At 35.4% G+C, this 11,845-nt stretch overlaps 1 protein-coding gene across 1 annotated transcript in view; it reads right to left on the bottom strand.

The window, feature by feature from the left end:
* The window catches only part of BEST3 (bestrophin 3), a 28,364-nt gene extending 17,258 nt beyond the window's left edge, over positions 1-11,106 (bottom strand). The window contains exons 1-6 of the mRNA XM_015811799.1: positions 10,944-11,106; positions 9,273-9,367; positions 8,398-8,631; positions 6,075-6,229; positions 4,595-4,672; positions 3,832-3,984 (exon numbers count right to left, since the gene is read on the bottom strand). Coding sequence (XP_015667285.1) covers positions 3,832-3,984; positions 4,595-4,672; positions 6,075-6,229; positions 8,398-8,631; positions 9,273-9,367; positions 10,944-11,095 — 867 coding nt within the window. The 5' untranslated portion in view covers positions 11,096-11,106. The remainder of the gene's footprint in view (positions 1-3,831; positions 3,985-4,594; positions 4,673-6,074; positions 6,230-8,397; positions 8,632-9,272; positions 9,368-10,943) is intronic.
* Positions 11,107-11,845: the final 739 nt, after the last annotated feature.

The following is an 11,845-nucleotide window of genomic DNA, read 5'->3' as shown; positions in this document are numbered from 1 at the left end:
TTAGCAAAAAATTTTCCCTCCTTGAGAGAAGCCAGAATGTGGCTCACTACAGGCACAGGATAAGCATGTTGCTGTAGGGCCTTGTTTAGTGTGCACTTGTAGTCAGCACAAATCCGGATGTCCCCGCTTGCCTTTAAAGGCATTACAATGGGGGTTTCCCACGGGCTGGAATCTACAGGCTCTAGAATGCCTTGCTGGAACAACTTGTCCAGTTCAGCGTCAATCTTACTCTTAAGAGCAAATGGTACTCTCCTAGGTTTAACCCTGATGGGCTGTACCGTTGGATCTAGCTTTAGTGAAACTGGAGGTCCTGTGTAGGACCCTAGTTCAGAACTGAACACATCTGCAAACTCCTTACATACATCTGCAAGGGTCGCTGTTTGCAACTTATGTAGCCCTGTTACTTGTATTCCCAAGGCCTCAAACCAATCGAGTTCAATGAGACTCGTTCGCTCACCCCCCCACAACCAACACGTCTAGGGGGCCTGCAAAATTCTTATACTGTACCTTAAGGGTGGCCTCCCCCTTAACGCACACTTGAGAATTAGCATTTCCTGTAGATTCTGGGTCTAGAAAGAGCTGCAAGGGGAACCCTTGGGTGGAATCTGCTATGTTTGTGGGTAAAACGTGGATTAAGTGTTATTGGTTTCAGACAAACCCAGTTCCAAGACAGAGAGCTTAAGGGTTGTGTAGCTTTTTAATTTTTAAACAAGTTTATAATCTCATGAACTTTGTTAATAAAAAAGAAACAACTGAACAAAAATGTTTATATTATCAAGGCAAAGTTGAATATATATAACACAATTTCTTTGCAATTCATTATCTTGTCAGTAACATGACTCCATCAATTAAACACATATATGTTGTATTACAGATATCTATTATCTACCAGTGCTAGTGCTTCCAAAAGGAACTCAATATATGTCAGACTATATATGCAAAAGTTGTCTCCTCCTCTATTAAAGTGCAACACATCACTTTCCAAGTAGACAGAAAATAATATTCCATCTTTACTATACCCACCTGCAGTATATAAACATGGGGGAGCTATCCCACAATTTTTCACCCCTGTGGCAGCCTACTATGCTGTCTTCATGATTAATTTGATAAAACAGAACTTAGTGTTCTAAGCTCATCATGAACTAAGTCTGATGAAAATAACCAACTATTTTGGCAGGGATGAATTAATAGCATGCATTTTGGGTTATAGGAGCATCTCATTCACTTGAACCAATGTGATCATATCTTTAAAATGGTATGTACAAGCCATCAATAATGTGGTTGCTAATATAGGTAAGTCAAGCTTATGAGCTGTTTGTATTTAAGGAGATGCTCACAACAAATTCTAGTTGCCTGAATGCTTGAAAGATGCATTACTTCATCTAAGCTAAAAACAGATGAGGAAAACTAAAGACAATTATGAATTAACCTTGGCTCAAATCTTTAAGATGCAGCATTAGTAAGAATGTCCCAAGGGTGAAATTACAAACCATCTGCAATAAATTCAGTGTTCTTATTTTGGCAGGAACACTTGATAGTAAATCAGATACATCTCTGCTGAAACACTGGTTATTTCAAATGGAAAAGGTGATAGGTATTCCCCAAACAAACCAGGTTTAAATGTTTGAAAGTACATTCATGTTTTGTACTGATTAGCAGCAATAATAAATCTAATTATGCTATGCATATTTATGTTAGCCAAACCCTGGAGCAGTAGTAGAAATCTTCTACCACAATGGCGAGCCCTTTAAGATTATATTTTCAAAGAAACAATGGAACTCTGGGCAGAGGCACTGGAAATATAACTTAAGTTATGTGTAAAAAAAAATTCAGAGTATGAATGTCAGCTTCCATGCATCTCTTTAATTTAAATTTGCACTACTAAAAAAACTAGGAAACTTTAAAAAAAGCATAATTGCAGGACTAACTGATTTTTTTTTTATTTTTATTTTTAGTGTAAAAGTGTGATTCCAAATTTAAAAATGAAAAAAAAAATTACTTCTCAACCACCAGTTCTGCTAATAAAAAGGCCAGAATATTAACAGACACAATGATAGAACACATGAAAATAACGACGCCTGTTGATATTTCTGAATCTGCTCCTGAGAAGCAAAGCCAAACTACAAATGACTGGCTGGAGTGCTGGACCTATGATAAAAAAAAAGATTTTTGCTTGAAAAATGAATGGCTCTGTGTTTGCAAAATGAAACTTGGCTGTACGCCTTGTAGAAAAGTTGGAACTCTTGGAGTTGAAACGAAAATGGGAATGAAACTTTCCAAAGAATGGAGCAACAATGAGATAACCTATTCTGGCAAAGATAGGAAGCAATAGTTGAGCTCACTTCAAAATGCACTTATGATGGCTTGAAAAGAAAAATAACATCTACAGAATTTTTATTGGACCTAGGATTGATGTGTGACGCTCTCCAAGAATTATCAGAATTAAGTTTAGACCTACAGGATCGCAACATGGACCTGTACAAGACAAATAAGAAAATAAAAATACTGGTACAAGTTTTTGAAGAAAGAAGACAGAACTTTGGGCCCTATTATAAATGCGCTGTTGTTGCTGCACATGATCTTCGCTTTTGTGGAGTTTTACTTCATGAAAAAGATTCAAGAAAGGATCCTCCCATTGACCCAAGTACATTTTATACAAAATTGAAAGAGTCAGTTGAAAAAAGATTGCTTGATGATGAGTTGGCGTATTGGTCTTGCGTACTTTATCAAAAACGTTGGCCTGAAGATGTTAATACTCAACTGACATTTGGAGAAGTGGAAATTAGAAACTTATCAATCAGACTGCAACTAAATGAAAGACAAATGATTTGTGAATTTCGTGAATACGTTCTTGAAAAGACATATCCAGAAAAATTGTTGCATTTGATATGAACTCTGAATACCATTCCCATTTCTTCAAGTGAATGTGAATGTGGGTTTTCGCAGATGAATCTAATTGCCACCCCAACAAGAGCTTCATTGAAGACTAAGACAATTTCAGCAGTTTTGTTCATCAAACATGTCGGACCACCTCTGAGACTTTTCGATCCTTCAAAGTACGTTGATCTGTGGTTACTCAGAGGACGACATTTGGCCATTGATAGTAACAGCAAGGAAAGGAGTCGACAAGATTTGCCAGACAAGAATTGGACAAAACTTTGGAATTTACTAGGAACATTTGCCTTAAATAAATTAAATTTATGTTAAGAACTGAATATATAATTTTTTAAATAAAAGATTAACAAGATGGGAGTTCCGGCACCTTTTTTTTGTGCAAAAAAAGCACTGCTTACACAGAATATCAGAATGGTTTCTGCAGTTCTTATAGTAAGCTATATATAAACCTGGGAAACTGTATCGATGATAATGGGCATAGGAATAAATAATTAAATACATCTACACCCCTGATAATGGACAGATAGTTTACCAAGGTACTATAAATATGCATGAGAGGTTTGATCTCAATATACAGCTAACACTGTGTTATAAATGCTAAATACTTTAATGTGTCTTATCATTAGTGTTAATGTGTAAGAGATATGTTCAATGCAGAGACAGTCAAGATCTCTTATGCAGACAAACATTCCAGACAGCTTTGCTAGCTCTTAAAAAATGTGCACACATTTTGTTATAGCACTATTGTACAACTGTGAAATATTTCTTGCCTCATGACAATGGGTGCTAAGTAAATTGTTAGCTCAGATTCCCAGAAAATATTAAAATTCTAGCAGACTTTTATTCACATTCATGTAGGAAAACTTTCATTCACATGAGTTCTGGTTTTGAAGAAAACTAGCAGAAAATTCCATTTTTTTAAACATTATTGTTTACCTTAAGCCATCCTGCATAGAAGAAAAACTGTAACAATGTGAAGATAGGAATGTAAAGATCTAAATCATGACCTGGGATGCTTTGGTCAGGATCCAAAAACTGACGCCCTATAAGGCATGTGAAGAAGAAGGTATAAACAGCCAGGGTGACAACCTAGAAGAATTAAAATTTAATCAGAGATAGAGTTATGAATATAACAGTGAATATAGGATGTTTTCTATATAGTATATCCAAAGACCTGCTTTCCCAAATCTGATGTACTTATGTGGTACTGTACTACAATTTCCAGAATTCCTGGTCAACAAGGGTAACAAGAAATATCTAGAGAAATCTAAATTGAGGAGAAATGCAAAATACTATATTTTTAAGATATGAATTATAAATCTTGATGGTCCATTCAATACCAAATGCTTCTATTTCTGAAGGTCTTTGATTTTATTCCTTGGTTCCACAGTACTTGGCAGTAAATAAACAAGGTTTGTCAATTTGTGGTTCTTTAGATGTGTTGCAACCATGCACCTCATTAGGATCAGCCACCACTGCCACTTATGATGCCATTAATACTGTATCTGAAAATGATGGAATTGAGATTTGAATGCTCCAAAATAGAGAAAGCTAAATCAGAGTAGTGAGAGGTACATAAATGTTTTCAAGGCTTATAAAAGTATTTATATATGAATTTAAAGTTTTCAGCACTCAAGATTTCACCTTACCCCAATGAATCTCAGATATATTTAATAATATATAAGTATTTACTTTATACCTGTGTGTACACGAGAGGAATTCCAACCCAGTCATAACCAAATAGTAGGCTACACCATGATCGATACCGATTCATCTCCTAAATGAAAAATAAAAACCAACAGAACGATTGATGTATTGTTGAGGATTATCACAATGTATTAATTGTTATAGATATGATGGTACTTGCCAGGAAGTAATATAATGAATTCTGAGGCTGTGTTCTGATGACACTTTTGTTTGGTGCCTTCCAGTCAATGTTGGTTCCTGATGACTGCCTGGAATAGTTACCTGCAGTTTACTTAGCAACTTCTTTGGAAATAGTTTGCCACTGCCTCTTTCCTAGGGTTGAGAGTCACTGGCCCAAGGTTACCTATCTGGCTTTATGCTTAAATTCGGATTAGCATTTACAGTCTCCTGATTTCTAGCCTGGTGCTTCACTGCTATACCAAACTGATGATTCCTTGCTGATCTCCGAGTTTAGTTGTTTGCTTACAGATGCTTCATAACCCTAACATATGTGCAAATAAGTATGAAGTTTGGTCCATGCTTATATACAGTAGTTGCCCTCCCAGTGTTGGTGGAGGAGTGGGTTTATCCTTGATAGTTCTTTATTAGGGTATTGTTTCTGCTAGATTGTTTGTCTGGTGTTAACTCCTGCTTATTTGCATGTTGGCTGCGGAAAAGGATATGTTCTGTCTTTTTGTTTCCTTTTTGGCTTTTTGATTGTCTCTTTTGAATGGTATGTAGAAACTGTTTATCTCTATGTTGATGACCAGTTCATCTGCATGCCAGACTTCCAAGAATTTTCTAGCATTTTTTGGACTTAGCTTGGTCAAGGATGCTCACAGTTTCCCAGTTGAAACAATGGTTAAGTTTGTCCATGTGTTGTGAAATTAAGGAGTTTTCATCATTCTGACTGCTAGTTGGGGTTCAGGGATGTGCTCTGCAAATCTTCTGCCTGTTTATCCTACAGAGTGGCTATTACAGTCCTCACACTATATGTTGTAGATAACTCCTTTTTTTTCTTGGGCTACTGGGTCTTTTGGTTTTTGAAGACATTTTAGAGGGTTTTAATTGGCTTCTGGTCTATAATATTACATTGCTGTAATAGTCTGTTGATTGTTTCTGAGATGTTTCTGATATAAGAAAGAACTGCCAACTGGAAGCCAAATATTTGAAATAACAAGAAGCCACCAGCAGCCATTTTACCTAGTGTTTCCTGAAGCCTGGAGCTAGCTTCAGATACAGTACAGTGAAAACATTTAGGTTGGGAAGTGGGCAGTTTTGGAAGATTATTCTTGCCTTCAGTGTCATTTTCATCTATGAGCAGCCTTGCATAGGAGTACAAGAATAGAAAGTCTCAGAATGTGGAAAAAATGGAGATAAGGAAATTGGAAACATAATTTATATGGAGTAGATGAATTTTTTTAAAAAATTGAGCATTCTATTTTTGGCTTTCAAATATTTTTCACAATTGTTCATTGCATCTGCTTACTTACATTCATCAATGTTTGCAAGTCCACACTATCTTTGATTCTTCCATTTTGTCTTGCTTTGGCTGCCAAATTTCCAAACCAAACAAAAGGGATCCAATATTTAAGATGAGGTGATTTAAGATCATCAAATATTATCTTTTCCTCAGCTGTCATAAAACCTGTGTATAAAGAAATGCATCTGTATTTTGATCACCTGTTTTTGTTTTCTCAAAAGAGAAGCTTCAAACCAGGCAAAATTCCAATTAGTAAGGGGACAAATGATCCTAAACCTTTTATGTAATTTTATGCATGTCCATGTATTAAAATGTATGTTCACTTCTTCAAAGAACCGATTTTTAATCCAGTGCTAAAATCAAGGATGGCTACCAGTGGCCAATAGAAATTTGACTTTGAAGCTATTCTACTTTATCTGTCATGTGATGAACCCAATAAATGTTAATTTTACAACCTACTCATCCACACACACACTATTTTATTTACAAAGAAAAGTAACAGTATCTTAATATCTATATTTCTGTTATGCATGTTATGGCATGCTGTGTTTTAGTAATATCTTTTTGGCCCTTTTTAGCTCATATAGTTTGAAAGAGTTTTGATTCATAAAAACCTGTCTGACCTAAATATGTATCGTTCAATTCTTCCCACTACAATATAGCTATTACATAACCATTTTAAAGCAACACCACCTTAGCTGAATTTGGCAAATGCAACTATCCTATAGGTCACATTCATTTCTCACCCCACTCACTTCACCGCCATACAATTAGTCTCCAGTGTGTGAATTGAAGCCCTTGTTGCTAAATGATATAAACTTTTACTAAATGATATAAGAACAGCCCTGCTGATCAGGTCAAGTCCTAATTTAGTCCAGCATTTCATTTTTCATAGACTAACAAGGTTCATCTGGCTGTTTCACAGGAGACTAAAATCTACCTGTTACCTATGGTTATTCCCCTCAAACTATCCACAGCATACCTGCCCCAGTAGAAATAACACTATATAGTCTACATTAATAGTGCTTAATAGACCTCTCCTCCATGAATGTCATCCAAGTCAGTCACCATCATCATATCTTGTGATACCAAATCTCACAGCTAAAACTATCCATTATATGAAGCAGTAACTTCTTTTCATTTATTCAGAAGCTTCTTCCAATCAGATTCATTGATGAATTTGGTCCTACTGTTTTGAGAGAAAGAGGAATTTTTTTTCCTGCCCACTTTCTCCTTGCCAAGCAGGATTTTAGGTATTTCAATCCTGTCCTCCTTATGTCACCTTCTTTCCATGTAAAGAATTCCAAAAATCTAATATTTTCGCACTTGGAATCTATCTGCTGCCCATTCCACATTTTCCCCCAATTCTGTTTTATCTTTTTAAAAAATGTAGTGACTAAATTGTATGCACTATTCTAGATGGAAATATAGTAAAGATTTGTATTAGAGCATTGCAACATTGGCAGTTTTATTTTTAGCCTGTTTCCAGATTAATCTCTAGCATGGAATTTTTTTTCCAGAATGTTGATATATTGAAAAAAAAATGGTTGACCATTTATCTGGAGAAAGATTATACCTCTTTTTGGTAATTTCATAATTCAGATGTTTCAGATGTCAGAATGATATTTGAAGAATATTGTGATTTAAGAAATCAATTATTCCTAAATAATGAAGCCAAGTGCTGGGAAAAAGTTTGCTAGAGGCTACAGCTGTATGTACATTAAACTGGATTAACTCCTACAGAACTCATAGATACATCTATGTTAGTCAAATTCAATAGATAAGTTAGACATGCAGGAGATATACAGCAGCATTAAAAAACAGAACAAAACAAAACAATAAAATTGAAGTGCTGGTAGATTCTGAATTTTTTATCGCAGCGCTGGGGAAGTTTTTATATTTTGTTTTGCTTTGTTTAAATTAGTAGCACCCACCCAGCATGTTTCCTGTTTGCAGAAAAAATATATATGCATTGCAATTTTAAATTTCTATCCTCTCTCCCAGTGACAGACAGTACTGTGATGGCTAAAGATGATGGATGTTACAATCAAATGTTTTAGAGAATCCTGGACTGGAGAAACTGTAGTAAAGTATAAGATCATATTAAATTATAGCAATATTTATTTATTTAAAAGATTTATATGGCCACCCATCTTAAGCAGAATGGGCAGCTTACAGCAATCATAAAAACATAAAACATAATAGCTTCATCGCTACTTGTTTCTTCCAATGCAGTAAAGGCATATTAAGTGTGATTACAGTGGCTCTACATAAGCACCACCCCAAATAACTGTTTCACTGGCAAAGACAGGATGAAAATGAGTGAACAGTACCTCCTTCTACCACATGTTCTAAAGTTGGAAATCTTTTGTAGACAGCTGTGCTCACTGATCGAAAGATGAGGAGAGATGTTAAATTCACATAACGCATTAGAGTTCTCCTGAGTAATCGGCCATACTCATCTCTTCCCTGAACAGTGCTGGAGATCAAGAACATAATTCTGTCTGGCCATGGCAGATTTACAAATTGGTTCCACCAGCGGTTCACCACCAAAGTAACATAAAACCCTGGAGAGTTCAAAAATCCTTATTCAAATTTCTTGTTATATACCCAACAGAAGATCTTTTAATATTATGCATAAGTAAACTCTATATATACTCTTTTAGTAATTCCCTTGATATCTGTCAGTAGACTCTTTTTTTTCATCCATCCCTGCTCCAAACACATTGATGAAATCCCAACTCAACCTTTGTTTATATAGCACTCTCCAACTATGGCTACACTGGGAATTGTAGCTCCAAGAGATCTGGAAAGCAACAGGGTAGGGAAGGATCTCCTAAATCAGGTGTGAGTCATTTTTAAGATTTGAGGGAAGCTGCAGCAGATGGGTTAATCAGTCACAAAGTAAGGCTGGATCAATTGCCACATAAAATGGGGAAGGGGATTTTATTGATCTTCCAGAGTTTTCTTTTAAAAAAAACACCAAGTTAAGCCAATAAATTATTGTGTGGTAGCACCAATTAGAGGAATTCAATTGGAATTTTATTTAATTGTGCAATATGATTTTATATTTGCATACCACCTCAAATCCTTAGGAATTGGGACAGGTTGCAACAACTGTACAGTATTTTTTAGGTTTTACATTTCTGTAATGTACCCTTGCAAATGTTTCCACCCCTGCTCTGCATGAAATGGAATATAAGCTTACCCAAAACAAAAGTGACTGGAATTTGTTCTGCATATTTGTCACAGTAAATGGACAATTTCTCAAAGTACCGTTTCTGGGTTCCTGAAAGGAAAAATCTGTGACAAAAAAGACAGGGACTTTTGATATAGAGACTAAATAAATACAAATTAAAAACAAAGATAAGCATCCCAGAGCACTCAGCATTAGATTGTACATTGGATCATAACAGAAGGAAGGCAGTGAGAGCAGTGGTGGGATTCAAATATGTGAACAACTGGTTCTCTGTGTGGATGCCGATTCTGGAAATCCATTCTGGACCTGGGCAACAAAAAATTAGCTACCGGTTCTGCCGAAGTGGTGCGAACTGGCTGAATTCCGCCACTGAGTGAGAGATTCTACTGTGAGAGATTTCACTGGAAGTTCAATTGGAGGTTGTAATAGCTACAAATTATAAAGCTATATCAGACCTAGATCTGACTATAATGGATTATATTAGTAATTGTAGCAAAAGGAAATCTTGCAAAATAAACACTTCCAAATTTAGTTTTGCTTCAAACTGCAATTCCACCGAGAGATGACATTCTATTAGAATTTGAAGCTGAGCTGTATTTTCTCATATCACAGTCACTGGAGCTGCTCATTGTAAATTTATATCTCCGTGAAATAACAATCGTCATATGACATCCTTCAGAGACAATCAACTTAAGGTTGTCATTTCTTGATTCTTTTCCTTCAATGATAAAGGCACTAATTTTGTTTGGCACTTGCCTTCTCTGTCAAAATACTATTATGAAACATTATACTATTTTAGTGTTTTATGAAAACATCATAAAATACTAAAACATATTGTTTTAGTAAATGTAACTATGTTTTACAACACATTTGATTCTAATTCAAAAATTCCATACAGTCATTTTAGTGAATTGACTAAATTCTTTGTTTTAATTGCAAAACAATCAAACAAGATGTTTGAAAACGGCAAAAAGCAAGCATGAAAAGCAGTGCTTTTCTGCAGCTTCCATAAATTTCAACACAGCTTTTTAAAACAAAACCTTCTTGAATAGTTATGATTTCTGCATAATTATATATACCAACAACAATTTCATTTTCCAATTTCCAGTGTTTGTGTAGTCAAAATGGTACCCTAGATGTATAAGAGAGAAACATTGGCAAATATGGGGAAACATCAAGTCTTGCAAAGGTACAAAAAAACATTAAAACAATAGGAAAAGTTTCTAAAGCAGGCATGTCCAACCTGTTGCCTGCAGGTTGCATGCAGCCCTAGACAGCTAGTAAAACGACCCTACAAAGTATAACTAAAAATATGAGAAATAAAGGAATTGCTATTTATATACATATACATATATATTATATATTTTGGCAACCCAAGACAAATTGTCTTCACTTAATGTGGCCCAGGTAAGGCAAAAGATTGGACATCCGTGTTCTAAAGGAAGAATCTATAAAATATTTCTATTAGGACTAAACATACCATAAATTCCTGAGTACTTAACTGGATGGGGAAGAGATACAGAAAATTGGGGAAAAGAAATAGAAGACGTGTGTGGCTGGCTAGAATCCCCCAAGAACCACACTGCAACACTTCACGTCCCACTTGTTTAATATAGTATCATACATTCTCCTACAAGGGTCGGGCAGACAGAGCATTGTAGAAGGTGAAAAAAGTTGTACCTATACAATATACTTATCGCTGTGTAAAGACAGGCAAAGAGAATAAATTCTCGGTAAAGCAGTTTGTAGATGCTTCCTTTCCATTTGAGAAGTAGCCTGTGGAACCCAAAGAAGGTAGCATTTGCAACTTTACTGGAGTATGTGACGGTCATCTCTCCAAAATGCTTTTGAAAAAATGGAAGACAAAAGCACAATGTGAAACCAATGGACTTCATGGAGAATATTGATTTAAACCTAAAGCGTCATGGCTTTCACAATGAAAGGTGTCATCAGAATGTTCCTGAACTGGATATACTAGCACTGGTGATGTTACCTAGTTAGGGTAATGAAACATCTGCAAGAAAACAACCAAGCTCAGAGAACACCAAGGACCACTCTTTTTAACCCTGAACTACAACTATTCTCCTTTTATTGGATATCTGTATAATTCATCAAACTAGAGTTTTTCAAGTTATTCTTTTAGAATTACAGTAATGTAATTCATTCTCCAACCTGCTACCCTTTGGATACATTAGAGTAACTTCAAGGAAGCAGAAGTTACATGTAGAGGTCACTAAGTTGGGAAAGATTGATGTAGGTGGTGAATTCCACAATTGATACCAAATCCTGCAACTGTATAGCAACCCTGTGGACAGACAGGATATGTATTGCCTTACTTAACCACTAATCATGGCACTGCAAAAAGGTATTATCAATAAAGTCCCAATGTCCAACTGCTGAATTAGAACTTGCTTTAAAATAATAATAATAATAATAATAATAATAATAATAATAATAATAATAATAATAATAATAATAATAATAATAATAATAATAATAATAATAATAATAATATAAATAATAGTAAAGTTGGAAGGGACCTTGGAGGTCATCTAGTCCAACCCCCTGCTCAGGCAGGAAAT

The sequence above is a fragment of the Protobothrops mucrosquamatus genome, unplaced genomic scaffold (assembly GCF_001527695.2).
Source record: "Protobothrops mucrosquamatus isolate PMUCROS unplaced genomic scaffold, P.Mucros_1.0 scaffold49, whole genome shotgun sequence".
NCBI lineage: Eukaryota > Metazoa > Chordata > Lepidosauria > Squamata > Viperidae > Protobothrops > Protobothrops mucrosquamatus.
The sequence above is the reverse complement of the archived record's forward strand: the minus strand, read 5'-3'. Positions and strand labels throughout refer to the sequence as shown.